The following is a 26,720-nucleotide window of genomic DNA, read 5'->3' as shown; positions in this document are numbered from 1 at the left end:
GAGCTCGTCCATCTGCTCTACAAGTGTTTATTGAGCACCTGTATGTGGCAGGGATGGTTGTAGGCATCTGGGTACAGCAGTGAACAAAACCAGGAAGCCCCTGCCCCGCAGAGGCACATGGACAGGGCAGTGCACAGTGACCAAGTGGCATTTCGGGTGGTGGTGACCGTGGTGGGGAAGACAGCAGGGGCGCTGTCGAGGGAGACGGCTGGGTCGGGAGGGGCAGAGGCCCAGGCCCAAGGGTCAGAGCTCACCTGGCTTCCCCAACTGGGATGGGGCCATGTGGCTGCAAGGCAAAGCCCCAGTTCCTGAAGGGCCTGGGGTGTGAAGGGTTTCTCCCCCTGCTGGGAACACTCGGCCTTGCGCCACTCAGCAAGGCCCCTTCCAGCCTGCATCTGACCACCAGGCAGAGAGTATGTCCGGGGAGCCCCACAAAACACCCCCCAAACTTCACCCCGCCAGCCCCCCTCACCTCCCCTGCTGGGCGTTGGTGCGCAGCAAAAGGCACTTGAAGCTGCCTCTGAGGTTGGGGTCCCCAGAGGTTATGGTGATGGCACAGGGTGGGTGTCATCAGGGAGCCCAGCCCCTGGTACTCAGTGGTCTCAGCTCAGTAGTTTGGTGCAGCAGCAGCAAGGCCCAAGGCAGGGTCAGTAGTGCTCCAGCTTCAGACTCCTGTACAGGCAGCACGTGAAGATCATGCCAAAGACCTGTGTGCAGAGCCGGGCGGGCGTAAGCAGACGTCATGGGGCCACCAGCCACCACCCTGCCCCGTGTCCCCAACAAGATGACCGCCACCCCCATATGCCCTCACCTGCACACAGGCAATGCCGATCCCCACAGCCCCAATGACCCTCAGGTGCTCCTGGATGAAGGTCTCCAACTTGGTGATGCAGCCGCCCTGCGGGGTGCGGATGGGTGTTGAAGGCGGGCCCAGGAGGCACCTCCCACTGGCCCCTACTGCCTCCAGCCTCCAGGGTGTGGCCAAGCCCACCCCTAGCACCTAGGCAGCCAGGCCACCAACAGCTCAGCCAGCCACTGGGCTGCCCACCCACTTCTCGTAGATATTGGAGGTGTGGTCTCACTGCCCACATCCGGCCACTGGGGTGACCCCCCACCTCCTGGTAGATATTGGAGGCGTGTCCCACTGCCCACAGCCAGTCACTGGGGTGTTCCCCCCCACCTCGTAGACACTGGAGGCGTGATCCCGCTGCACACCCACCTCCACCTTGTAGATGTTGGAGGCATGGTCCCGCTGCCCACAAAGAGCCACCACCGTCTTGCAGCAGCTGTCGGGGACCACGCGGCCACCGGCCTCCTGTGAGCGGATCCACTCACTGTCTCGCCAGTCCTGTGAGTTGTTGCTGCCACAGCAGTGGAACTGCATCAAGAACAAGGCTGGGGGTGAGACCTGGGGCCAGAGGCTCCTGCAGAGGTCCAGGGAGGCCCTGGGGATGCACGCGCCCTCCCAGCACCACCCACCCACCTCCTGCTGCAGCTGGTCCACAGCGCTGGTCACAGCCTCATGGCCCGGCTGGTGGTAGCGCTTGGTCATGGTGTCCTTCAGGTTCTCCTTGAGCTCCGTGTTCAGCTGGGGTTGGGGTGCAGGAAACTTCAGCCTCAGTCTAAGACCTTCCCAGGTGGGGTTGGCAGAGCCCCAGGATGGCCGGCGGGGAGGCCCAGGGCCCAGCTCAGAGCCACAGGGAAGGGCGGAGGTCAGACCTCGGCATGAGGGGAGGTTGGATGGTGCCAGGACCGTCACCAGGGTGACAATGAAGTGCGGCAGAGGCAGAGAGGGCTTCTGGATCCCCTGGACACCTGCCTGACCCCATGTGCCCCTGCAGAGACCTAGACCCCACCTCCAGGGCCCAGTGGCACGTTGGTTAGCTCTGGGACCATGGGGGTGGGGGATGGGGCTAGCCACGCGTGTGCGTCTGTGTGTCTGTGTCTCTGAATGGCCTGCCCGGGCCCCTCACCTGCTGGTAGTAGGCGTAGGCGAGGATACCAGCGATGATCTCCAGCAGAAAGATGATGAGGAGCAGGATGAAGTACTGGGGTGGGGAGGCACAAGGGCACCCTTGTTCTGAGGCCTAGTGCCTAGACCTAGTGCACCTCAGAGCAGAGTCCCCACCCCGGCTCCCCAGGCTCCAGGTGGGGGCTGAGGGGCGGCCACCCTCCCTGAAGCTTTCTTGCGGAGCTGGTATCTTCCCTCAGCTGGTCCAGCGGGAACGTGGGGACCCACAGGACTAGGCAGGTGTGGAAGGACCGTGACCCCCCACCCCCCCAGGTGAGCACAGCAAGGCACAGGTTCAAAGCCTGCAGCGACAACCTCCTTGGGCCCATCCGCACCACCCCCACCCCGTGGCCCTGCGCCCTCCTGACCAGGCGCAGCAGGTTCCGACGCTCCTTGAAGGTGGCGCAGCAGCCCAAGACCCCAGTCACCATGACGACAGTGCCCGCCACCACCAGGATGTAGGCTGTGGCCAGGTAGGTGCCTGAGGCCAGCAGGCTGATGTAGTCACTCTTGAGGGCCAGCGTCCAGATGCCCACTGCCATGACAGCCAGGCCAGCCAGCTACAAGCAGTACACAAAGGTCACCGCGTCTGCCCAGGTCTGATGGTGGCCCGGGAGGGGTGGGGGTGTGGGTGGGGGCAAGGCGACCCCTCCTCACCCAGAAGCAGCAATTGTAGGTAAACAGCAGGTACTTGAGGCAAACGGTGCCACATGTTGTCTTCTTCTCGTTGAACTCACCCATCCTGGGGCTGGGGAGGCAGGGGAGGGGTCAGCGGGGCCACAGCACCGGGCCCCTGACGGGGACGGATAGGAGGGGACACAGGGCCAGGCGCAGTGGCTCACGCCTGTAATCCCAGCACTTTGGGGGGCCAAGGCGGGCGGATCACAAGGTCAGGAGATCAAGACCATCCTGGCTAACACGGTGAAACCCTGTCTCTGCTAAACAAAATACAAAAAATTAGCCAGGTGTGGTGGCGGGTGCCTGTAGTCCCAGCTACTTGGGAGGCTGAGGCAGGAGAATGGCATGAACCCGGGAGGCGGAGCTTGCAGTGAGCCGAGATGGGGCCACTGCACTCCAGCCTGGGCGACAGAGTGAGACTCCATCTCAAAATAAATAAATAAATAAATAATAAAAAGAGACTAGCAAATTAACCCAAAGAAAGTAGAGGAAAGGAGTCCAGGTGCAGTGTCTCATGCCTATAATGCCAGCACGTTGAGAGGCCAAGGCAGGTGCAATCACTTGAGGTCAGGAGTTCGCAACCAGCCTGGCCATTGTGGTGAAACCCCATCTCCATCAAAAATATACAAAAATTAACTGGGCGTGATGGTGGGCGCCTGTGGTCCCAGCTACTTGGGAGGCTGAGGCAGGAGAATGGCGTGACCCCGGGAGGCGGAGCTTGCAGTGAGCCGAGATGGTGCCACTGCACTCCAGGCTGGGCGACAGCGAGACTCCATCTCAAAAAAAAAGAAAAAAAAAAAAAGGAGGGGACACAGATGCCCAAGCCAGCCCAGAAGTCGGGGCAGAGCCAGCCACTGTCCTGGGAGGCCTGTGAATGAGCCCCTGTGGGAACAGGACGTGTCACTTCCTAGCGACTCAGGAGCCCTGACAGCCAGGACAGACCCCTGGTGCCCACAGACAGGACAGGGGTCATGGAGGACCTCCCGCCATCACTGCTGACTCACCCCTGCTGGCGGCCGGGGGAGGAAGCCCCAGCGGGTACCTCCGGTGAGCTCATGCCAGCCTGCCCGCTCCCCACGGCATTCCCGGGGCCGCACGTCACAGGCTGGCAGGAGCCTACGGGCCTGCAGTAAGGGCGGAGGAGGCCACTCAGACAGCAGAGGGGCAGGGGCTCAGACAGGCCCCAGCTCAGCCCCTTCCTAAGCTCTCCAGGCCTGTTTACGGTCTGTTAAAGGGCAGCCCTTCCTTCATCCTGGCCGAGGTGGGGAGAATGGAGCGTGGAGGCAGGTGGAGCCTGGCAGACTGGGAGGGTTTTTCCTGGACAGGCGACCCACACCAACCCGAGGGGGCAGCACAGACAGGCTATGCCCCTCCCCAGATGCTCCGTGCCCACCCGACATGCAGCAGTGGGCAAGCTGTGAGCATGGGGAAGCCAGGGAGGGCGTGGGGTGCAGACAGCAGCTGAGCGCCCTGGGCCACGTTTCCAGACAGCACAGCCAGGTCTGGACTTTCGCCGCCCCTCCTGCTCTGCCCCACCCTGGCCAGCACTCACCAGCCGGGCTGGAAACGACTCCTCTGCAGGACAGGTGGACAGAAGCTCCCCAGGACTCTAGGCTAGAGGGGCAAGGACATGTCAGGTCACAGGTTACAGGTCTGGCCCAAGGGCCAGAGTGGGCCGGGTTCATTCTGGAGGCAGAGAGAGGAGTGGCCAAGCCCGGTATTTTAGTCTGGGCTAGGGTGGGGCAAGGCAGAAGACATTTTCTTTTTTTCTTTTTTTGAGATGGAGTTTCGCTCTGTCACCCAGGCTGGAGTGCAATGGCACGATCTCAGCTCACTGCAACCTCCGCCTCCTGAGTTCAAGCAATTCTCCTGCCTCAGCCTCCTGAGTCACTGGGATTACAGGCACCCACCACCACGCCCAGCTAATGTTTGTATTTTTAGTAGAGACAGTTTCACCATGTTGACCAGGCTGGTCTCGAACTCCTGACCTTAGATGTTCCACCCGCCTTGGCCTCCCAAGGCAGACGACATTTCGGGACAGTCTGATCCTGGGAGGGACCTCATACCTTCCCCCAGGTGCCCCACTCTTGGCCTTCGCTCCAGACCCATCACTGGCCCTTCCCCCACAAACAGCGGCAGCTACAGCCTGGGAAAAAGGCATCATGGAATGGAGCTGGAGGGGGACAGACCTTACCACTGAGCTGAGAGGGGATATTCACCCTCCATGAACAGCCGGGGCCTAAATACACGCACGAAGGGTGGCACAGGCAGACCCTGCCACCAGCGGGGGGCTGTGTCTGCCACCGGGGGGGGGCGTGCGTCTGCCACCGAGGGGGGGTTGTGTGTCTGCCACCGATGGGGGGATGTGTGAGCCCCTCAAGGACCTGCCCCTGGCCTGGCTGTGAGGTCCCAGGCTTTCTGGAGAAGCTGGTTCTGGGCACAGATGCGTCCTCCACCGCGAGGACACAGGCGACCCGCTGAGGAGTGGCCCCTCTTCCCAGGAATGCCTGGTCCCTCTGAACCCCCTGGGAAAGGGCCTTCCAGAAATAGCTGTCTGTTCCTCCCCCAGTCCCCGGGACCTGCACCAGGCCCCTGGGCGGCCCGCGCCCTATCAGGGGGAGCCCCAGTCAGGGGGACCTGGGACTCCACGCCTGCCAAGCGTCCCCGGGGCACTGCAATGAGGTCACCGCCGCCGCCGACCCCGCCCGGCGCGGCCAATGGCGCGCCCACTTGCACGCGGGCGGGGGCTGCTGCGGGCGGAGGGAAGACTGCCGTGTCCAGGGACAATGAGCAGGGTGTCCAGGCTGCGCGTCCCGGGACCCCTGGGCCGAAGGGGGCCGTCAGGCCGGTCCAAGGGCCCGGGAGGCGCCTCTCCTTCCCGCTGCGCCTCCCCCACCCGCCCGGAGTCCGCCTCCCGCGGAAGGGCAGGCGAGGGAGCTGGGGCAGGCGAGGGAGCTGGGCCAGGCGGTGGGTGCGGCCTCCCGGAACCTCCCGGCGCCTGCGGCTGGGCCTCCGGGACTGGGGCGTGCAGGGCCTTCGGCCCCCTCGCGTCCCTCGCGCCCCTCGCCCCCCTCGCCCCGCTCGGCCGAGCTGTCGTGGCCGCGCACTCACCTACCACGCGTCGGAGTCCGGGCCCTGGCGGCGGCGGCGGCAGCTGCGGGGGCGGCGGCTCCCAGCGCTAAGAATGCGCGACCCGGGGCCTACGAGGGGGACGCCCCGCCCCGCCCAGGCCCCGCCCCGGCCTCAAGCCCCTCCCGCGGCGGCGGGCGCTCGGCAGGTCTGAACCCGCGTGGGTGTAGGCGCTGGGGGTCGACCTGGCACTGCGGAGGCCGGGCGAGCTGCAGCCCTGGGGGCGCCAATAGCCCAGCAAGGGCGCATCCCGTCCAAGGACAGAGGAGCTGGGCGGGAGGCGGGCCCGGAGGTAAGACGGCGACCAGCCTAGCCAGAGGCCCTGGGCTGTGGCGACCCGGCCCTCCTCCATGCCCAACCCCCATCTCTTTCTCCTCACCCAGGAACCGCCCAGAGGCTGCAGGGGTCGGCAGAACGGATGCCGGCCTGGGGCAGGGGAGGGCCTAGCGCTGTGGGCAGATGCGGGAGAAGGGCTACTGTACGTGCAGTGTGGACAGCCTGGAGACCCGGGCAGGCCTGGGGTCCCAGCGAGACATACCCATGGGGTCCTGGGGGGCCCATGCCCTCCAGACTGGAAGGGACCACTGGGAGCGGTGCGAGGAGGTGAGGGAGGAAGGGCAGGGCCGGCCTAGGGCTGCACCAAGACGCCAAGAGTGGGAGTGAGGAAGGAGGGGGCTCCCCACCCACCAAGCTCATTGATCACAGCCACAGGGGAGGACCAGCATGGGAGGGGGTGGCCGACTGAGGCCGGGAACCTGCCCGGCCTCCCTGGCGAGACAGTGGGGAGCCCTGATCCACACACTGGCGAGGGCCCCGAGGGGCTCCAGCCTTGATGGGTAGTGTGAGTTTGGGGCATGACCAGGGACACAAGAGGACACGCAGGACCTCAACCCCATCGCCACAGGCCCGCGCTCCCTGTATTCACCCACACAGCACGCGTGCACAGGTGCCCACCTCATCCATGTGGCACACACAGGCTGTGGCTCCCAGACACACGGAAGGCCCAGGAGGACGCAGTGCAGTCAGTGGGTTTTATTTGACGAGGGGGTTTTCTGCTGAACTGAGATGGGGTTGATTGAACGGGGACAGAGCGAAGACTGGCAGAGGGTACACACGGGACCCTGGCCACTCCCGGGACCCTGACCACTCCTAGGCTAGGTCCTTCATGTCTTCAGTCAGGCGAGCCTGGGGCCCCCTGGGGAGAGCCTGCATCCTGAGTGGGCACCCCCGACCCACGACAAGCCTCCTGCAAGGGCAGCTTCTAGCTCATGGTCCGTGAGTCACTCGGGGCTGGTCACCGGGCACTGGGAAGGTGGCCAGAGCCGCGTCTGGGGGGCCGAGCCCAGCAACAGCAGCAGCAGCAGCAGGTGGGCCCAGGCAGGCGGGCTGTTGTCAGAGCCTTCCTGCAGCTGCTGCCCGCGCGCCTGGCCTCGCAGGCGTCCCTGTCATCCCGCAGCCGTGTATTCAGCTCCCTAGGGAAGGAGGAGTCCGACACTGAGAGGGTCTGAGGGAGCTCAAGGTGGGGGGAGGCGAGCTCCGACTCCCCTCAGAGCAAAGAGAGGTGTCTGGCTGGGGCTGCAGCGTGAGGGGTGAAAGGCAGGCGTAAGGAAGGACTTCCAATGGAGTAGAGCGGCAGCCAAGAATGTTGGGGAGCTGGGAGCCCCCAAGCTCCGCTGAGCCCATTCCCTCTCGGGCCTGAGCCTGACCGTACCTGAGCAGCTCCAGTTGCCGTAGCAGGCTGACTTTCTCTTTCTGCATGTTCCTGGAGACGGCGACCACGTCTCTGAGGATGGGAGGTGGTGACCCGGCTGCAGGAAGGCTCCTTGGGGAGCCCCAGGACCCCCTAGAAGACCCTCCCTCCCACGGGGCGGGCCCGGGACTTGAGATGGGGATGAAAGTGGCCCAGACCTGAGCGCCCGTCGGCCCCGCCCCCGGGACACGCACCGGGGCCCGCCCAGCCCCGTCCCCCGGCACCGTTGGGTTTGCTCCTGGCGGCCTCGTGCTTCGCTCTCCAGCCTGCGGATCTGCTCCTGCGCCCCCTCCAGCTGCGTTCGCAGCGCCTCGTGCGCCCGCCACAGCTGGGAGTTCTGGGCCTGTGCCTCCAGGTGCTCCGCAGCCTGGGCGTGCAGCTGCTGCTCTAACTGGAGGGTGGAAGGATGGAGACCGGCGAGGAACGCCCCCTCTTCCCCGGGGTGCTGCGCGTGCCCCAGGCTCCCGACAACCCGGGGACGCTAAGGCACAGGGGGAGAGTGCACGGGTGACCGTGGGGACAGGGCAGGGGCCGGGTGCTCACCTCCCGCTGCCGCAGGCACGCGCGTTCCAGGTCCTGCTCGCGGCTCTGCAGCTCCAGCTCCAGACGGCTTCTCCGCTCCCCGCGGGCGAAGTTCTGGGACGCACGGAGGACCACTGAGCCTCCGCCGGCCGCTCGGCCATGCAAAAGAGGTACACGGAGGGCCAGGGGCTGGGAGTGGGCCAGGGCGGAGCGGGGTCGGGTGGAGAAGACCGGACGGGGGTGATACGTGAGGCCCAGTGGGATCTCCTCGGGCTGAGGGCAGCCTGGACCCGCGGAGGTGGGGCCGTCGGGGAGGGATTAATTCAGAGAAGGCGGAGCCAGGGAGGCCAGCGAGGTGGGATTGGGCCTGGCGGGAGGGGCGGGGCCCGAGGCCCACCTGACTCGGCGGGCGCCGGCTCTGCTCCCGAAGCTGCTCCGTCTCCTCGTACAGAGCGCGCACCTCCCTCTCGTGCTCGCTCTCGCGCCTTCGGGGGACCGGGCGACCCCGGATGAGAACTTGCCAGCGCTACAGCCCCCTGGCACCGCCTCTGCTGCTGCCCTGAGGCCCTCCATTGGCCCCCAGACCCCACCCCGGCCCTCACCTCCGCAGCGCCTGCTCCAGGCCGTCGCGCTCCCGGGCCGCCTCCTCCAGGCAGGCCGACGCGCCTATCAGAACATCCTCGAAAGAGCTCAGCAGCTCGGGGCGCTCGCGCTGCAGCCTGGCCCAGAGCGTCCTCACACCCCGCTGCCTGGAGAGCGGGCGGGAACTGAGGCTGGACCTGGCAGAAGCGGGAAGCAGGCTTCCCTCCGCCAACAGCAAACCCTTAGGAGACTTCTTCGCCCCTGGGCAGGACAGGAGCACTTGCTGCGTGCAGGGCATCCCTCCCGTGAGCGCTTTCGCCCCTGCCCGGCGTGCGTGGTCGGTGAGGTGTGTGTACCCTGGGCAGTGCCGGTATGTGGCCCCGCGCCCGGCGCTGCCCCTCCTCCCTGCAGCCCTGGCTGCTGCCTCATGAAATGCAAATTCTGCGGGAAATCATGCCGGGTCCCTCCCAGAGAATCGCAGCTGACGCTAGGCTGGGCCTGACCCGGCCTAGAGACCCTGTGCAGAACCAGCACTCGGGTGACAAGGGCAGACAGCATGCAGGCAGAGAAACAGCAGAGGGGGCAGTGGGAGCGGGGCCAGCGCCGACTCACTCGCCCAGGATCGGGGCCACCCCCAGCTGCTCCAGCACAGTGTGGAATCGCTCCTCCTCTTCCTCCTCCTCATCCAGAAAGCCCGCCGTGCCCTGCACGTCGAGCCCGCCCGACTCAAAGGTCTCCTCGGGAGTCCTGCAGGGGTTCGCTCCCTGGGCTGACGCCACCCCCACAAACATCCCTGCGGGCATGGAGCGAGCGATTACCAGGGCTGTGGGTCGCCACCGTGGCTGTGTCCCGTTCACCCTCCCAACGAGTATCCTGCCCTCTCTCAGGGCCCAGTTTCCTGTTTTTCTTCCTTATTCGAGTCCTATTGGCCTGGAAACAAGAGGTGACAGGCCGGCTCCCAGCCCTACCGGAGCTTAGCACAGGAGAGGAGCTGGGGGCCAGGAAGGTCAGCTCCACACACCCCACGGCAGCTGGGAGCCCCCAGGCGCGAGTGCGTGCAGACAAAGCACGGGCCCTGGAGGGAGGAGGACGAGAGGCACCGGCAGCTCTCAGGGCGCCACAAGTGCCAGGCCTCCTGATCAGGCCTCCAGCTCTGCGCAGTGGGGGATAGGCAGGCCTCAGGCTCACCCAGGCCCAGGCAGAACTCCCTGGCGGTGAGGAAGCCAGTGTGAGCCTGGTCCAGACTTTCAAACACAGCCTCCAGCTGCTCTGGCGTGAGGGGCAGGTCGCTCTGGAGACCCTGGTCGGGGAAGGAGAGCAGAGATGAGCCGCTGCAGTCAACCCAGGGCCGAAGCAGTCTCTTGGGGCGGGGGACTCACCTGCAGGTCGTGCTTGGTGATGAAGCCCTTAGCCTCCTTGTCACACAGCAGAAACAGCTCCTCAGCCTGCTCCAGTATTGCAGCCCGCGGCCCTGCAGAGCCCCCCTCGAGTTCCCCCTCCTCCTCCTGGGCCTCATCAGCCCCAGGCTTTCCAGGGCTGGCCATGAGAGCAGGCGGCCTCAGCCTGGCCTTCAGGTGCTGTGAAGCCAAGGAAGGGTCAGAAGAAATTCAGGAGGGGAGCGGATGGGGTGCAAGTGTGTCTGAAGGCTCAGCCGAGGGCCCTCCCTGCAGCAGGTGGGAAGGTGGGCGGAAGGCAAGGTGGGACCAGGGGGCTGGGGGTGGAAAATGCTGCAGGCTTGGGGTATCACTGGGGTGGTTGATGTAGGCTCAGGGCCTGTGGGTACTGCCCCAGTGGGTCTGGCATCTCAGGAGGCTGGAACCCAGGAGGGGCTGCCAACTTCAGGAGAGGAGGAGCTGGAGGTGATGGCAATCTCAGGGGCCAGTGGAGAAGACCTGGTGATAAGGAAGGTGGGGTCCTGAAAGCTGAGAGGAGCAGGCTTGGGGTCAGTGAGGGAGGAGCCCCTCACACTCTGCAACTGGAGATCTGATCCCAAGTGAGGGCTCAGCCAGTCCTGACCAAGTCCTTAGCCCCTGGCCTGGGCCTGTGTGGCCCAGCCTCATGACAGCTGGCAGGCAGGGCAAACTTCTCCCTCCTGCCCACCGGCCCCTCCCTCCCCACAACTGAGCCCACAGAGTGCAGGGGCAAGGTCCCAGCCTGCGGAGCCCTGCGCCTCTGACGCCCCACTCAGGAACACTTTCAGATTCGAGACCTAACACCCCTGCCCCACACCACTAAGGCCCTTCCCCGTTTCAGAACTCCCTGGGGCCTCCCTTCCCACCTCCTTGCAGGGACGCCCCGCCCCCTAACCAGAGCCACCTGTCCTTCACACAATGTCCTGATCCCGGATCTCCCAAAGCTGCTCCCCACCAACAGCCGCCTTCCCCCCGGGGGGAGCTGGGATCCTCTCCCCTCACTCTCCACCCAGCGTCCTTCCATGTTCCTTAGCCCGGGCGACCTCCAAAGAGGGCAAGTCTGGGCAGGTGAGAGAAGGGGACACGAGAGGCCAGGGCCATTGCCTCCAGGCCACGTTGTTGTCTCGCCCGCCCTCCGGCTTGCCGGCTAGACCTGAGGTCCACCCCAGCCGGAAGCCGCGCGGCAGCAGGGCCCCAGGGAGGTGGGAGGATGGGCTGGCGGGGTGGGGCGGCCAGCCTCCTGTGCTCCCCGAAACTCTGGGGGACAACCCCGCCCTTACCCCTGCAGCCTTGCGCCCCGAGGGGGTAACTGGAGTTCCCGACCGAGACGCTCAGGTTTGGCGCGGGCCACGGCGGCCCGGAGGGGGTGCCGGGCGGGCGGCAGTGGAGGGGCCTCAGCGGCGGGACCAGCGGTCGCCTACCTGCGAGTTGCGCCACCGCACCTGCCGCGCGCCCGGGCCGCTCCTCCCGGAAACGCTGGGCGCGCCCCGCCCCAGCTGGGACCCGGACGGGGCGTAGGGGGCACCGGGCCCGGAGCGACCCCTGCCGCTTCGCAGGCACCGAGACCCCCGCTTGGGCCGGCCCCGGGAGGAGCCACTCTGCGCCGCTGTCGCCTGTGCCCGCCTCTCTGCGCTGCCCCGGCGGCCCGATCCCTGGAGGCTCGAGCGAGCAGTGAAGCAACGATATGCCCCGGAGACCCAGGGACCCCCCGGAGCAGGGACAAGGCTGCGGGGGGCGGGCGCAGACACCAGCGCCTGGGAGGGGCCCCTCCTGTCCGGGGGGAGCCCGACTTAAGGCGCCAAAAAGTGTGTGTAGGAAAAAGCCGGGCAGGAAACAGACCAAATACTTTCAGCGGTTATCTCTAGGGGTGGGGAGCCTTTACTTTCTTCTCTATACTTTCCCGGTTTTTAAACAATAAACATGTAGGCCGGGCGCCTGTAATCCCAGCACTTTGGGGGGCTGAGACAGGGGCAGATCACCTGAGGTCAGGAGTTCGAGACCAGCCTGCCCAACATGGCGAAACCCCGTCTCTACTAAAAATACAAAAAATTAGCCAGGTGTGGTGGTGGGCGCCTGTAATCCCAGCACTTTGGGAGGCTGAGCCAGGAGAATCACTTGAACTCGGGAGGCAGAGTTTGCAGTGAGCCGAGATTGTGCCATTGCACTGGGCGACAAGAACGAAACTCCATCTCAAAACAAAACAATGAACGTGTAATGCTAGAAAATGTTTAACTTAGCAGTATTCAGTGTATATGTACGGGTGAACGAGCTGGGGACTCAGGCAGGTCCCACCTCAGCAGCCCCTCCTGGCTCTCCTTCTGGGGCCCAGCCCTGACTGGGGCTCCCCTTGGGGAGGACTGGAAGGAGGAGCTGCTTGAGGCCCGAGTGAAACCCTCCTGCAGGGGGAGAAAATTCCACCCCAGACCAAGGAGCCCTCCCCAGCCCCAGCCCCAGCCTGGCCCCTGCACCCACCTGAAGGGCTGGAATCACTGTCCCGCCCGGCAACCCTGGGGGGTACAAGGCCTCTGCTTTTCAAGGAAGGGGCCTGGGATCCAGCCTGCGACCCAGCTGAACCACAAAAGGCTGGGCTTATAGGACAGGACCTTGAGACCAAGGGGGGTGGCCTCTGGCACAGGCACACCAGGGACCTGCCTGGCCGGCTCACCCAGTTCCAGATCCCAGAACCAACCGTTATTGTTGGCAGGGGGCTGCCACCACAGCCACCCCACGCCTTCTGGGAGGAGCAGGTGGGGGCTGGCTCCAGCACCCTCAGGCCATGGGGCCTTTTTGGTTGCCAAGGAGGGCTGGCCTTCTCCCCTCATGGCCTCCCTGCCATGAAGAGGATGCCCTCAGGAAACCACTTCCCCAGCACAGGGCTGAGTCCCGTTCAGCTAGGACCTCACCTGCCTCCATATCCCAGCCCTGCCCTGAGTACTGGCAGGAGGCTGGGCAGGGGAACAAGAAGGTATGTGCACCAGGCCAGAGAGGCTTGTGAGGGTGGGGGGACAGAGAACTTTGAGCCAAACGCCCAAGTGGAGCAGGGGCCCAGCTTTCCCAGGTCCCCTGTGCTCGGTTTCAGGAACCTCAGCCCCCACAGCTGTCCAAGCCCAAAAACAGTCACACACCCCGCTGTGTCACTGTGTGAGGGGAGGGGCAGGCGACACCTTTTGCAAACATTTTCGTTTTTATTTACCAAGAATCTTGGTCCCAAATATTTCCATTGGCCCTCAGAAGGCTGTGGCCAAGGGTCAGCCAGGAGGCTGCTGGGCAAAATTGGGGGGCGTGTGGATACATTGTAGACAGGGGGGTCGGCAGGAATGCAGCACGTTCACATGTGCCTGTAGGGGGGGTGTTCCCAGGCCAGCCTGGCAAGTTCCAAATGCCAGGCCCAGGAGTGCGACGCTGGGAGACCTGGCCTGCAGCTGTGGAGAGGCTGGTCAGCCAAGGTAGGGCCAGACCCTGGCCACCGGGCTCTCACTGCAAGTAAGCGGGCGGTCACATACACACAAAGTGGGCAGAGGCTGGGCTGCAGCATTTATTACATGTGCTTTGGCGAAAATAAATAATTCTTCACACACATATTTCAGCAGGGCATGAAAAATGGGGAGGGAAGGGCAGCTGCAAAGTTATCAGGAGTAAAGGGGCGGGGGAGGTGCTCGGGCAGCACAGGGGAGGGAAGATTAAGGCACAGGTGCGCGGGGCCTCAGCGGCCCAGGGGAGGGGTGTGGAAACCTCCCCTCTCAGTGCAGCTGGTGAGTGGCTGGCGAGGGGGCCCACGGCAAAGACCCCTCTTGGCAACTGTGAGTCCCCTCATCTCACTGCGCAGTGGTAATGGAGGCGTCTCAGGCAGGGTTCCTCCAGAGGGTCGGGGTCTCACAGCCCCAGGGCCCCGATCACGGGCCGGGCCTCGAGAGCAGGGGTGCTCAGCAAGGGGGCAGGCCCGGCGGGTGCTGCGGGGACGCTGGGTCCGCGGGGGCGGGAGCGGGGTCGGCGGGTGCGCGCATGCGCAGAGCTTCGGGCGGGAAGGCCACGTTGGTGCAGAAGAGGCCGAGCAGCAGCTGGCGCTGGCACTCCTCCCACTTGGCCAGCGCGTCCCCCAGCGAGAGGTTGTTGCGCATCCAGCCGGGCAGTGCCTCTCTGTAGGCGGCGCAGGACAGCGGCACGGACGGCAGCGACTGGACGCGGCGCAGCTCCACCTGCTCCGGCAGCCTGCGGGGAAGGGATGCGGCAAGGAGGGCTTCAGCTCCCGGCACTAGCACCGCGGGCCCCGGGTGGACGCGCGGTCGGCGGCTCACCTGGAGGGCAGGTGCCTGCCCAGCTTCCTCTTGGCGCGCATCACCAGGTACTGGCAGATGCTGCCCGTCTGCTCCTTCATCCACCGGATGTCCTCGGGAACGTCGGGCAGCCACTCCAGCAAGCTGGGGACAGGGCGAGCGGCGCGTTCAGGGACTTGGCCAGACCCACATGCCCACCCGCCGGGCCCTGTCTGTGCCCTGACTTGGCACTGCTCACCCCACCCCACCTTCCCTGGTGACCATCACTCGCGGATGATCCCAAAGTCCGTCCCCTGGGCCCCTCTCCCGACCCCCCAGCCCTCACACCGAATGGTGAAGGACAGAGCGCTCTCCAGCGGCAGCGTGTAGGGCACCATCATGGCCGTGGCCAGACGCACAGGCAGCATGTTGGAGAGGGTGGTCAGCAGGTCCGTGGGCTCCACGCAGGCCTCCAGCAGGGCTGCGGGTGGGCGGGAGGTCGGCGGCCAGTGGAGGCAGCGGAGCCCAGGACCCGCTCGGCTTCCCTCCCCTGCTCACCGTCCTCTCCTCTCTTTCCCTCCTGCCTCCCCTCCTCCCCTCCCGTCCCCCAGGTGCGCACCCTCATTGAGCCGGGCGGGCAGGTGCTCCAGGATGTGATCTTCTCCGGGCAGCTGCGAGTAATCCTCCGCTTGGGCGCTCTCCACTGCCTGGTCCTTGTCCTCTGGGCCCTGGGGGCGGGCGGGGGGCAACGCCAGCAAGGGGTTGGGCCGGTTCAGGAGGCCTGGGGTTGGGGAGAGAAGGGATTCTCAGTTCATCAGCGCGGCCGCGGCCCGCAGCGGGTAGCAGAGCCGAGCCCACCCCTCCCTCTTCCGCCCGGGCCCGGGTCCGCGCACCGTTCCGCCGCAGGAAGCGGGGGCAGCAGAGCCGAGCCCACCCCGCCCTCTCCCGCCCGGGTCCGCGCACCGTTCCGCTGCAGAAAGCGCAGGCCATCCCGGTATCCCTGCTTGCACATCTCTCGCAGCACCTGCAGTGAGGAGGGTTAAATGGAGCGGAGGGAGCCAGGGATGCCCGTTCTGCCCCTGGAATCCCTGGCGCCCCCAACAGCCACCTCCCTTCACCACCCGCAGCTCCCAACCCCAAAACCTATCCTAGATCCAGAACAAGATCAAAGCTGGACAGGGAGGTTGGACAGAAAGCCGGGTGCAGTGGCTTACGCCTGTAACCCCAGCACTTTGGGAGGCTGAGGCAGGCGGATGACGAGGTCAGGAGATCAAGACCATCCTGGCTAACACGGTGAAACCCCGTCTCTACTAAAAATACAAAAAATTAGCCAGGCGTGGTGGCGGGCACCTGTAGTCCCAGCTACTGGGGAGGCTGAGGCAGGAGAATGGCAGGAACCTGGGAGGTGGAGCTTGCAGTGAGAGGAGATCCAGCCACTGCACTCCAGCCTGGGCGACAGTGTGAGACTTCATCTCAAAAAAAAAATAAAAAAATAAAATAGTTTGAGGCCAGCCTGGCCAACATGGTGAAACCCTATTTCTTTACTAAAAATACAAAAAGTAGCCGGGCGTGGTGGCAGGCGCCTGTAATCCCAGCTACTGGGGAGGCTGAGGCAGGAGAATAGCTTGAACCTGGGAGGCAGAGGTTGCAGTGAGCTGAGATCCTGCCACTGCACTCCAGCCTTGGCAACAGAGCGAGACTCCGTCTCAAACAAAAAAAAAAAGAGAGACTGGACAGGGAGCCTGGACAGAGCAGTTAGACAGAGAGGTTGGATGGGCCGTCTGCCCCTAGAGAGGTTGTGCGCTTTCCCCAGCCCTCAGAAGAGGCTCCCACCACCCTACCCTGGGCACTCAGAAGTCAAAGGATCAGTGTTCTCCCTTGGTGCCCAGTGAGGAGTGGCTGGGAAGGCCACAGTCCCCGGAGCAGAGCTCACCAGGGGCTCCGGCGGGAAGAGGGCCTTGGAGAGGCGGTAGAGGTTGCGCAGGTTGAACTGGATGCTGGTGTTGGTGACCCGCAGCTCGTGGATGTTGGTGGAGCTGTCCTGCGGACAGATGTCACTCTCGCCCGAGAAGGGGGACACTGTGATGGTGTTCTTAAGCTCATAGAGTGGCAGGTTGTCTGAAATGCCACCATCCACGTAGCGCTTCCACGGGACACACAGACAGGACCGTATGTGAGGGCCTGTGGCTGCACTGGCCACCCACCCCAGCCACCCCACCCGGCCACCAAGGGCCCCATTCAGTGGCTATTTCATTTGAGCGTTTTACCCACTGGGCACTGGCTGTGGGCCAGCCTGGGCACTGAGCAGATGGTAGACGGGGGAGGGCAGGGACGGAGAAAGGGATGGGGGGGCAGGAAGCGTGCGTCGCCACAGCTGTTTCTTGAGTAACACAGGGGAAGTGGGGTAACAGGTGGTGGCAGAGCAAGGGCCTGAAGGATGGCTCTAGGCGGCCTCCTCCTCTGTCCCTCATCCCACGGCCCACCCCATAGAAGGTGTCCAGGGCTAGGAATACTCACCACCCCCTGGAGGGAGGGAGGGATGAGCCCACAGTACACGGGGATGAAACCACTGCAGACATTGGCCTTCAGGGCAGGGACAGAGTGGGAGAGAATGAGCAGAGGCCTTGAGGTTCCCACTGCCCCCCCACCGCCGCCCAGCATGGCTCCACCAGGCCCCACCTGGATGAGCTCGTCCTTGGAGTTGAAGTGGGATATAATGACATTCTCGCCGTCTGACACGCGGGTCAGGGAGATGCCCAGGCGCCCACTGGCATGCTCATGGCTATCAGCAGGCAGGACCTTCAGCAGGAAACTGCGGATGATCTTTACCAGGTTGAAGGAGGGGTGCAGGGGGCCCAGGAACCGCTTCCGGGCCTCTTTAGATACCTCAATGAACTTGGCACCAGCCTCACCTGGGGCACAGGGCCAAGGTTAGGGGCCCGTGCTCCTGGGCTTAGCAACACCCACCTTCCTTCATAGCCCCATGTCCAGGGTTCCATGGCATACAGACCCTGGAGGAGGCCCAGTGAATGTGGGGCCTGGCTCACAGTTAGGACTTTGGCCACCTCACCTGGGATGGCAGACAGCAGAGGCTGGCCAGCTGAGACCAGGACCTGCCCTCTGCCTGGTATTTCCCAACTGCCTGCCCTATGAGTCACTGGGCCTGGTGTGGCATCTAGCCCAGGAGAGGGGACAAGGCAGAAACTCAACTCTGACCGGCCTTAGCCTTCACCCACTTGGCCAGATCCAGCAGTGGGGGGATGGGGCAGACCCACAAAACCCATCCCGGCACACAGGTCACAGGTCACAGGCCCGGGGGTGTTGGGCTGGAAGTAGTCAGGGCCCAGTTCCCAGGAAGGCACACCTGTGTCCCACTGCAGCCAAGAGGAAGCACCCCAAACACTCCTCTTGGGGCCCAGGGGTGCTGGCCAGCTTGGGGATAGTCCCTGGAAGTGGTTGGAAGCATTGGGGGAGGAGCTGAGGTCCAAGCCCTCCTCCAGTGCATCACCCTGGTCAGGAGTGGGGCAGCGTGGAGCCAGGGGTTCCTCAGCCAGCACCTGCTGCACTATGGGCTCCAGCTGTGCAAGACCACCCGTGAGAAGGAGTCTTGTTGGGAGCAGGGTGGGGAAGCACTGTGGGAGAAGTGTCCTTGGCTCGGGTAGCAGGGACCTTGATGTATCTTGAAGCCAGGGGGCCGACTGAGGAGCTTGTCTGAAGGCCTCCATGAGAGGGAGGGGGCTGGAGGGGGCTGTTCCCAATAATAGCTCTAGTTATTGGGACCTGAGGGGTTCACTTCTGTGGTCCAGCCCCCTCCCTCCCAGGACAAAGTTCAGAGGAAGAGAGCAGGGGTGAACCCCGGACAGGCTCCTGCTGAGCAGGGTGCCCCTGTCATCTTGGGTGTCCTCACAGGCTCCTGAAGTCGTGTGCTGTAAACATCACTCCCTCATGGCAGCCGATGGTGCGAGCCGAGGCCAGCCCAGCACACAGAGACCCATCCACTCCTGACCCAGGCACCAGAGCCCAGAAGCAACCTCACCCATGAAGTGTGCAAACGCGGTGGGCCGCAGCGGGGAGCCAGGCCACAGGGCACCGTGTGCAAGGAGAGGGCAAGAGAGCCCCTTCGCGCCCAGCCCTGACCTCAGCGGGGCTCCTCCTCCGGGCCCTTGGGAAGGACCAGGTCACGGTTCCCAGACGCCTCTCAAGAGGCTACCCCCATGCCAGGCCCCCTGATAGCAGCCTGCAACTGCGGAGGCCCAGGACACTGTGACCGACCGCTGGCACCGGGTGTAATATCCAGGGCCACGGGGTGACTTAGGTCCCTCCTCGGATTCTCACGGTCCCGCCCACGAGTTACTTTTTCTGTCCAATTAAGCAGCTTTTGCTGCACCTGCCCGCCCCCAAACCTTTGCGCCCGGCAGGCGGGCCCCGGGCACCCTCGGAGCAAAACAAACCAGGCCCCGCCCCCAGGCCAGCGACCCGGATTGGATCCTCGCCGGGTTCCCCAGGCGCGGACCGGAACCCTCCCCACGGTACCCACCGACTCGCCGCGGGGCCCCTCCGCTCACGGAGACCATCCCCCGGCCCCGCACGGCCTTCCCGCCAGCCCCCCGCCTGCCGCCCCCGGCCCCGCTCACCCAGGCAGACCCCGGTGACCAGCGCCGTGGCCGTGAGCGCCCCGGCCGAGGCGCCGTAGATGTGCGTGGCGTTGGCCACCAGGAAGGGCGCGTGCTCGCGGAGGCAGGAGGCCACGCCGACGTAGTAGACGCCGAGGAAGCCGCAGCCCGCGAACGAGATGTTCCACGTCTTCTCCCGGGGAAACATCGCGGCGGCGGCCGCCGGGCTCCGGGTTCCGTGGGCGGCCGGGCCTCTGTGAGCCGCCTGCTCGCCGCTCGCTCGCTGGAGCCGGGAGCCGGGGGCCGGGCGGGTGCCGCTGCAGCTCTAGCTCGGGGTCCCCGCTGGCGGAGGCGAACAAGCTACGCGGGCGGCGCCGAGGCGGCGCTTTTAAGTGTGAGACTCACGGCGGGGGCGGGGCCGGCACACGAAGACCAATCGGGGCGCGCGGGGAACGGCCGTGCCCTCGGGCCCCGCCCCCGCCCTTGACCCGGCCCCTCGCGCTGGAGCCCCGCCCCCGCTGCCGCCCGGAGAAACCTTCTGCCCTCCCTCCGCCCCTGCTGGGCACGGCTGGGGGCACACGGCTAGGGGTGTGGGGTGGGCTGGGCGCAGGCCCAAGCCTGGGGGCCGGAAGCCTCACACAGACCTGGGTACCCGCGAGAGGGAGCTCTGGTTTCAGGGCAGCCACCGCTCCTCCCCACCGGGTCCGCCTCCCGCACCCACCCGGGACAGAGGAGCTGGTCCCTGGACAGAGGCGCACCGGCAGCACCCCCAGACCTGAAAGCTGCACAGGCCTCGGGAGCCCCGGGACCCACTGGCTCACCCACAGACAGACCCATAAACATCCAAGGCCAAGGCCAGATGCGAGTCCCGCAAACCCTTCGTGGGGGACCCCGGCCCCGCAGACCCACGCGACCTGACGTGGGGCCTCAGCCCTGCCCCGCGCCCGCGACCCTTCCGGACCTTGGCTTCTTACCTGGGTCTGTACCTGGGTCCTGCCCTGCCTGTTCAGGCTTTGGGGCTGCCTGCGTCTGACTGGGGCCGCCCCGCCCCCGATAATTGCCCCAGAGGTGGAGCAATCCTGGGTGATGTCACCCTTTCACCCCTTTTCCGCATTTTTATCCTGGTCAGTGGAGCAAACAGGGCTTGGAGTAGATCCAGGATCCCTCCCTGAACCTCACCCCACCCCCAAACGAGAGGCTCTCTCAGGTTGGGGTGGGAGGCAATGAGATTCTGTCTCCCCAGGAACACTGGCTCCCCAGGCTGAGGTCATCTCTGGACCTAGCTGTTGCCAGGGCTGCAGAGGGTCTGGGATGGGGCTTGGGGCTGCCCCCAACCCAAGCTGAGTTAGGGAAGCCAGAACAGGGCCAGAACAGGATGGGGCCATCTAGGGGGATGCTGCCCAGTCCTCAGCCTCTTTGCTCCCAGCCATCCCAGACAGCACTGGAAAGTCAACCCTACCCCAGCCCTACTGGGGGCCGGTAGGCATTTACATAAGCTCAAAATGAGACGAGGCCGGGCGTGGAAGCTCACACCTGTAATCCCAGCACTTGGGGAGGCCGAGACGGGCGGATCACAGAAAGTCGGGAGTTTGAGACCGCCTGGCTGGTGAAACGCTGTCTCTACCAAAAATACAAAAATTAGCCGGTCAGGGTGGCACATGCCTGTAATCCCAGCTACTTGGGAGGCTGAGGCAGGAGAATCACTTGAACCTGGGAGGCGGAGGTTGCAGTGAGCTGAGATCGCACCACTGCACTCCAACCTGGGCGGCAGAGCGAGTCTCCGTCCTAAAAAGAGGCTGGGCACAGTGGCCCACGCCTGTAATCCCAGCACTTTGGGAGGCCGAGGATGGCAGATCTGTAATCCCAGCACTTTGGGAGGCCAAGGAGGGCAGATCACCTGAGGTCAGGAGTTTGAGACCAGCCAGGCCAACATGGCAAAACCCTGTCTCTACTGAAAATACAAAAATTTACCGGGTGTGATAGTGCACGCATGTAGTCCTAGCTACTCGGGAGGCTGAGGCAAGAGAATCGCTTGAACCCGGGAGGCAGAGGTTGCAGTGAACTGAGATTGTGCCACTGCACTCCAGCCTGGCCAGGTGACAGAGCACGACTTCTTCTCAAAAAAAAAAAAAGAAAAAGAAAAGAAAAAAGAAAAATGAGTGAGAGGAGGTAGGTAACCACGTGTGGGGCACCTAAGGGGTTCTGGAGGGCTTCCCCATGGGAAGTGATGCTGAGTTGAATTTTGAAGGGTAAATGAGCAGACAGGGCTATAGGCCCCCCAGGCAGCCGACCAGGACAGGCGAAGATTGTCGGGGAGTGAGGGGAGAGAGTAACTGAAGCCCAGCCATGGGAGAGGGTCAAGCAGGGAGGACGTGACCATACTTGACTTAAAGCGACTCCTTCTAGGCTGGGCGCAGTGGCTCACACCTATAATCCCAGCACTCTGGGAGGCCAAGGTGCGGGGATTGCTTGAGTCCAGAAGTTTGAGACCAGCCTAGGCAACATAGCTTGATTCCATCCCTACAAAAAATTTAAAAATAGGCCAGGCACAGTGGCTCACACCTGTAATCCCAGCACTTTGGGAGGCTGAGGTGAGTGGATCACGAGGTCAGGAGATCGAGACCATCCTGGCTAACATGGTGAAACCCTGTGTCTACTAAAAATACAAAAAAAAAAATAAAATAAAATAAGCCAGGTGTGGTGGTGGGTGCCTGTAATCCCAGCTACTCGGGAGGCGGAGCTTGCAGTGAGCCCAGATCGCGGCACTGCACTCCAGCCTGGGCAACAGAGTGAAACTCTGTCTCAAAAATAATAATAAATAAAAAATAAAAATGCCGGGCGCGGTGGCTCACGCCTGTAATCCCAGCACTTTGGGAGGCCAAGGTGGGCAGATCACAAGATCAGGAGATTGAGACCGTCCTGGCTAATATGGTGAAACCCCATCTCTACTAAAAATACAAAAAAATTAGCTGGGCGCGTGGTGGCAGGCACCTGTAGTCCCAGCTACTTGCGAGGCTGAGGCAGGAGAATGGTGTGAACCTGGGAGGCGGAGCTTGCAGTGAGCCGATACCGCACCACTGTGCTCCAGCCTGGGTGACAGAGCAAGACTCCGTCTCAAAAACAATAAATAAATAAAATAAAATAATAAAAATATTTTTAAAATAAAAAGTAAAATAAACAAATAAATAAAAACTAAGCCAGGTGTGGTGCGCGCACCTATAGTCTCAGCGACTCAGGAGGCTGCGGTTGGAGGATGGACTGAGTCTGGGCTGGGTGGGGGTGAGCCATGATTGCGCCTCTGCATGTCAGCCTGGGTGACAGAGTGAGACCCTGTCTCAAAAACAAAACAAGACTCTTCTATTCTGCGCATGTGGGGCCTCTTCCCCCGCGTGCTTTGGATGGAGGTACGCTGCAGCAAATGCACCATGGGATTGGGGAGGGAGGGCCAGGGTATGGAGGGCGGGGCCAGGTCCGCTCCCGAGGTGTCAGGAGCCCTCTGTGACTGGATTCCAGCGATGCTGTTGGAGACAGCATGGTTCAGGGTGCGGCGAAGTAGGGATGGAAGTCCAGGGGCTCGTCAGGGCAACCACTGATGGGGAAGCCAGGGACTTAGGGTCCTTCCCTCGACCTGCTCCAAGGGAAAGGCCAGGGTTCGGGCCTTAGCCCCATCTGAGGGACTGTCGTCTTGATGGATGGTGCTGCCCCAGTGCAGGGAGACCTCTGCTCCCATTTCCACAGCCGGGTCAGGCTGTTTTGGGTACATGTTCCTCCCTCCAGGCCCCTGGGAGGCTCAGGAGCCAGGAACTGGGCGGTCCTTCCCAGAATCCTGGCAAGGGCTGGGAGCACCCCACCATCAGGACAAGCTCCAAGGGGCAGTTCAATGAGAAACCCAGGTGGTGTGATGTCCCCCTATCATGGTGAACTCCAGGCAACACAGGCCCCCTCCCTTCAGGGTCCAAGGCTGGAACTGTGAGGTCTGCACCCTGAAGCCTAGGTCCACTCCTGCTGTGGGCCCCTTCCCTGAGCCTGGGCCATCCCCAGCCCCCGCCTCACCCTGCCCCGTTGTAGTGAGCACTGCTCCCTGCACTCCTTAGCTGTACCCTGCTGGGGTCATTTCTCTTTGCTTCCTCCTCCATCTGCTGCCCCACCCCTACTACCCAGGTTCCGGCCTCCTCCACTCCTCACCTGGCTTTACTCCCACCCTAATCTCTGCTTTTACGGGCATCCAAAAAGGTCTTTTTAAAAATATTATTAAGGCCGGGCACGGTGGGAGGCCGAAGCGGGTGGGTTGCCTGAGCCAAGAGTTTGAGACCAGCCTGGCCAACGTGGTGAAACCCCATCTCTACAAAAAGATACAAAAATTAGCTGTGTTGGTGGCGCACACCAGTAGTCCCAGCTACTCTGGAGGCTGAGGTGGGAAGATCACTTGAGCCTGGGAGGTCAAGGCTGCCATGAGCAAAGATCATGCCACTGCACTCCAACCTGGGCAACACAGTGAGCCTCCGACTCAAAATATAAGATAAAATACAAAATAAAACAAAATATACATGTAAGCCAGGCACAGTGGCTCACGCCTGTAATCCCAGCAGTTTCAGAGGCCGAGGCAGGAGGATCATTTGAGGCCAGGAGTTTGAGACCAACCTAGGCAACATGATGAAACCCCATCTCTACTAAAAATACAGAAATTAGCCAGGTGTGGAGGCACGTGCCTGTAATTCTAGCTGCTCAAGAAGCTGAGGCATGAGAATTGCTTGAACCTGGGATGCAGAGGTTGCAGTGAGCCGAGATCGTGCCACTGCACTCCAGCCTGGGCGACTAGAGCGAAACTGTGTCTCAAAAAATAAATAACGCCTGAAATCCCAGCACTTTGGGAGGCCGAGGTGGGCAGATCACGAAGTCAGGAGATCAAGACCATCCTGGCTAACACGGTGAAACCCCGTCTCTACTAAAAAAAAAAATACAAAAGTTAGCCAGGCGTGGTGGTGGGTGCCTGTAGTCCCAGCTACTTGGGAGGCTGAGGCAGGAGAATGGTTGGAACCCGGGAGGCGGAGCTTGCAGTGAGCTGAGATTGCGCCACTGCACTCCAGCCTGGGCAACAGAGCAAGACTCCATCTCAAAAAATAAACAAATAAATAAATAACAAATAAAAAAATAAAATGAACCTTCCCAGGGACAACTGCACCCCCGTATGTATTGCAGCATATTAATGATAGCCAAAATATGGGGTCAACTTAAGTGTTCATCCATGGGAAAACAGATCAAGAAAATATGATATCTCTGGAAAATATGTCATAATCTGTGGGGAAATTTTTTATTTTTTATTTTTTTTGAGACAGAGTTTTGCTTGTGTTACCCAGGCTGGAGTGCAGTGGTGCAATCTCGGCTCACTGAAACCTCCACCTCCTGGTTCAAATGATTCTCCTGCCTCAGCCTCCTGAGCAGCTGGAATTACAGGAGCCCACCACCACGCCCTGCTAATTTTTGGGTTTTTTTTTTGAGATGGAGTCTCGCTCTGTCGCCCAGGCTGGTTGCAGTGGTGGGATCTCAGCTCACTGCAAGCTCCGCCTCCCGGGTTCACGCCATTCTCCTGCCTCAGCCTCCCGAGTAGGTGGGTCTACAAGTGCTTGCCACAACGCCCGGCTAATTTTTTAGTATTTTTAGTAAAGACAGGGTTTCACCGTGTTAGCACGGATGGTCTTGATCTCCTGACCTTGTGATCCGCCCACCTTGGCCTCCCAAAGTGCTGGGATTACAGGTGTGAGCCACTGCGCCCAGCCCTAATTTTTGTATTTTTAATAGAGACGTGGTTTGGCCATGCTGGTCTCGAACCCCTGACCTTAGGTGATCCACCTGCTTTGGCCTCCCAAAGTGCTAGGAATACAGCAGTGGGCCACCGCACCCCGCTGGAATGTTTTAAAAGCATTTTGGGGCCGGACATGGTGGCTCACGCCTGTAATCCCAACACTTTGGGAGGCTGAGATGGGTGGATCACCTCAGGTCCGGAGTTCGAGGTCAGCCTGGCCAACAGGGTGAAACCCCATCTCTACTAAAAATACAAAAATTAGCCGGGCGTGGTGGTGGGCGCCTGTAGTCCCAGCTACTCTGGAGGTTGAGGTGGAAGAATTACTTGAACCTGGGAGGTGGAGGTTGCAGTGAGCCGAGATCATGCCACTGCACGCCAGCCTGGGCGACAGAGTGAGATCACGTCTGAAAAAAAAAAAAATAAATAAGGTAGCCGGGCGCGGTGGCTCACGCCTGTAATCCCAGCACTTTGGGAGGCCGAAGCGGGCAGATCACGAAGTCAGGAGATCGAGACCATCCTGGCTAACACGGTGAAACCCCATCTCTACTAAAAAAAAAAAAAAAAATACAAAAAATTAGGTGGGCGTGGTAGCGGGCGCCTGTAGTCCCAGCTACTCTGGAGGCTGAGGCAGGAGAGTGGCGTGAACCCGGGAGGCGGAGCTTGCAGTGAGTGGAGATCGCGCCCCTGCACTCCAGCCTGGGCGACAGAGCGAGACTCTGCCTCAAAAAAAAAAAAAGAAAGAAAGAAAAAAGAAAGGCTAGGCGCAGTGGCTCATGCCTGTGATCCCAGCATTTTGGGAGGCCAAGGCGGGCGGATCACCTGAGGTCAGGAGTTCCAGACCAGCCTGGCCAACATGGTGAAACCCCATCTTTTCTAAAAATACAAAAAATTAGCTGGAACTGGTGGCAGGCACCTGTAATCCCAGCTACTCAGGAGGCTGAGGCAGGAGAATCACTTGAACCACAGGCGCAGGTTGCAGTGAGCCGAGATGATTGTGCCACTGCACCCCAGCCTGGGTAACAAGAGCAAAAGTCCATCTCAAAAAGAAAAAAACAAAATAAATAAAAAGCATCTTGGGTCCCCCTCCATCTCAGTACCTTCTGTGGCTCCCTGGCTGCCCCAGCAATCCACATTCCTTCCCCTCCAGGGACTCTGCCTTCCTCCAGGTCTTGCCTTCCCATCTGAGGGAGGCCTCCCCCAGCCACCCCAACTGTCTTCTGTGCTACAGCCTCCTATTTATCCTCCCAGAACTAAGGTGGTCACACAGCAGGTGCTCCCCACACCAAAGCCAGTTGGTGGGTTGCTGACCCCAAGCCTAGGGTGGGAGTGGCAGACCATCTTCTGGGTGCCTACATTGGCGGGCAAAGACCCTGAGGCCTGGGAGACTGCGTACGGAGTAAGGCCAGGAGGGCAGAGAGGCTGGGAGGGGAGGGTGATGGCCTCTGTCCTTACCCTGTATTCCAGGATAGAGCCTGTCGGGGGAGGGCAGGCCCATCCCCAAAGGACCTAGTTCAGTGAGCACATGGCCCTGTGGTCACTTCCCACAAGCCCTGAGCACATCTGCCCAGTAAGGCAGGGGTGGGCCGTGATCGGCAGAAAAACAAGTCTGAGGAGTGATTGCCCAAGTTGCTCAGGGCATTATGGCGGAGCCATGACCCCTGCAGGGAAACCCAGGGGCGTCTGCCACCCCCAAGCTGGGCTCACTTCCTGCATCCATTTGTAGAGCCCAGGGGCTACCAATCCTGTCCTTGCAAGTCCAGGCACCAAGCCACCCCAAAGACAGAGCCCTGATTACCCAAACTCCATTTGAAATCAGCTTCTCTGCTGTCCTTTTTTTTCAAGACAGGGTTTCTGCTGCTCAGGCTGGAGTGCAGTGGCACTATCACGGCCCACTGTTAACTTCAACCTCCTGGGCAAGTGATCCTTCCATCTCAACTTCTCATAGTTGGGACTACAGGTGCACACCA

The 26,720-nt window shown here is 62.3% G+C and overlaps 3 protein-coding genes across 15 annotated transcripts; all 3 read right to left on the bottom strand.

Moving 5' to 3' along the window:
* Positions 1-11: 11 nt before the first annotated feature.
* CD151 (CD151 molecule (Raph blood group)) lies at positions 12-5,945 on the bottom strand. 4 transcript variants are annotated; one of them, XM_031016137.3, is made up of 9 exons: positions 5,801-5,945; positions 4,242-4,303; positions 2,669-2,759; positions 2,380-2,571; positions 1,974-2,048; positions 1,484-1,588; positions 1,220-1,378; positions 812-898; positions 12-707 (listed from the first exon to the last, which is right to left on the bottom strand). In XM_031016137.3, exons 3-9 carry the CDS (start codon positions 2,750-2,752, stop codon positions 648-650), a joined length of 762 nt encoding a protein of 253 aa, XP_030871997.1. In that variant the 5' UTR covers positions 2,753-2,759; positions 4,242-4,303; positions 5,801-5,945; the 3' UTR covers positions 12-647. The 4 variants fall into 4 exon arrangements, with proteins under 4 accessions (XP_030871997.1, XP_030871998.1, XP_030871999.1 ...); XM_031016138.3 differs by having other exon boundaries at positions 5,805-5,921; XM_031016139.3 differs by lacking the exon at positions 4,242-4,303 and having other exon boundaries at positions 5,801-5,929.
* A 265-nt stretch (positions 5,946-6,210) lies between these two features.
* CRACR2B (calcium release activated channel regulator 2B) lies at positions 6,211-12,642 on the bottom strand. 8 transcript variants are annotated; one of them, XM_004050384.5, is made up of 9 exons: positions 10,052-11,842; positions 9,861-9,972; positions 9,285-9,465; positions 8,693-8,839; positions 8,488-8,575; positions 8,112-8,204; positions 7,793-7,959; positions 7,530-7,601; positions 6,211-7,290 (listed from the first exon to the last, which is right to left on the bottom strand). In XM_004050384.5, exons 1-9 carry the CDS (start codon positions 10,214-10,216, stop codon positions 7,113-7,115), a joined length of 1,203 nt encoding a protein of 400 aa, XP_004050432.3. In that variant the 5' UTR covers positions 10,217-11,842; the 3' UTR covers positions 6,211-7,112. The 8 variants fall into 8 exon arrangements, with proteins under 8 accessions (XP_004050432.3, XP_055211755.2, XP_055211752.2 ...); XM_055355780.2 differs by adding an exon at positions 12,557-12,642 and having other exon boundaries at positions 7,530-7,959; positions 8,112-8,575; positions 10,052-10,249; XM_055355777.2 differs by adding an exon at positions 12,557-12,641 and having other exon boundaries at positions 7,530-7,959; positions 8,112-8,575; positions 10,052-10,594.
* Positions 12,643-13,606: 964 nt separating this feature from the next.
* Positions 13,607-20,010, bottom strand: PNPLA2 (patatin like domain 2, triacylglycerol lipase). Of its 3 annotated transcripts, none has more exons than XM_063710862.1 (10): positions 19,925-20,010; positions 18,972-19,292; positions 17,017-17,249; positions 16,855-16,920; positions 16,271-16,480; positions 15,301-15,361; positions 14,957-15,118; positions 14,686-14,818; positions 14,380-14,502; positions 13,607-14,293 (listed from the first exon to the last, which is right to left on the bottom strand). In XM_063710862.1, exons 2-10 carry the CDS (start codon positions 19,156-19,158, stop codon positions 14,008-14,010), a joined length of 1,461 nt encoding a protein of 486 aa, XP_063566932.1. In that variant the 5' UTR covers positions 19,159-19,292; positions 19,925-20,010; the 3' UTR covers positions 13,607-14,007. The 3 variants fall into 3 exon arrangements, with proteins under 3 accessions (XP_063566932.1, XP_055211759.1, XP_004050431.2); XM_055355784.2 differs by having other exon boundaries at positions 18,972-19,310; positions 19,925-19,995; XM_004050383.5 differs by lacking the exon at positions 19,925-20,010 and having other exon boundaries at positions 18,972-19,348.
* Positions 20,011-26,720: the final 6,710 nt, after the last annotated feature.

This window comes from Gorilla gorilla, chromosome 9 (genome assembly GCF_029281585.2).
Source record: "Gorilla gorilla gorilla isolate KB3781 chromosome 9, NHGRI_mGorGor1-v2.1_pri, whole genome shotgun sequence".
Lineage (NCBI taxonomy): Eukaryota > Metazoa > Chordata > Mammalia > Primates > Hominidae > Gorilla > Gorilla gorilla.
Note: the sequence above shows the minus strand (reverse complement) of the source record. Positions and strands in the feature narration are given on the sequence as shown.

Bases quoted from the DNA above. Each gene is read 5' to 3' on its own strand.
- CD151 (XM_031016137.3), bottom strand. From the start codon at position 2,752: ATGGGTGAGTTCAACGAGAAGAAGACAACATGTGGCACCGTTTGCCTC. The intron at 2,572-2,668 runs GTGAGGAGGGGT...TACTGCTTGTAG, and splicing joins CCTACAATTGCTGCTTCTGG to CTGGCTGGCCTGGCTGTCAT. The intron at 899-1,219 runs GTGGGTGTGCAG...CGCACCCCGCAG, and splicing joins CCAACATCTACAAGGTGGAG to GGCGGCTGCATCACCAAGTT.
- CRACR2B (XM_055355780.2), bottom strand. From the start codon at position 10,216: ATGGCCAGCCCTGGAAAGCCTGGGGCTGATGAGGCCCAGGAGGAGGAG. The intron at 8,840-9,284 runs GTGAGTCGGCGC...CCCGCTCTCCAG, and splicing joins GTGGCCCCGATCCTGGGCGA to GCAGCGGGGTGTGAGGACGC. The intron at 7,291-7,529 runs GTACGGTCAGGC...CTCCTTCCCTAG, and splicing joins CGGCAACTGGAGCTGCTCAG to GGAGCTGAATACACGGCTGC.
- PNPLA2 (XM_063710862.1), bottom strand. From the start codon at position 19,158: ATGTTTCCCCGGGAGAAGACGTGGAACATCTCGTTCGCGGGCTGCGGC. The intron at 17,250-18,971 runs GTGAGCGGGGCC...CCTGTGCCCCAG, and splicing joins GGTCACCGGGGTCTGCCTGG to GTGAGGCTGGTGCCAAGTTC. The intron at 14,294-14,379 runs GTGAGCCGCCGA...CCTTCCCCGCAG, and splicing joins GGCAGGCACCTGCCCTCCAG to GCTGCCGGAGCAGGTGGAGC.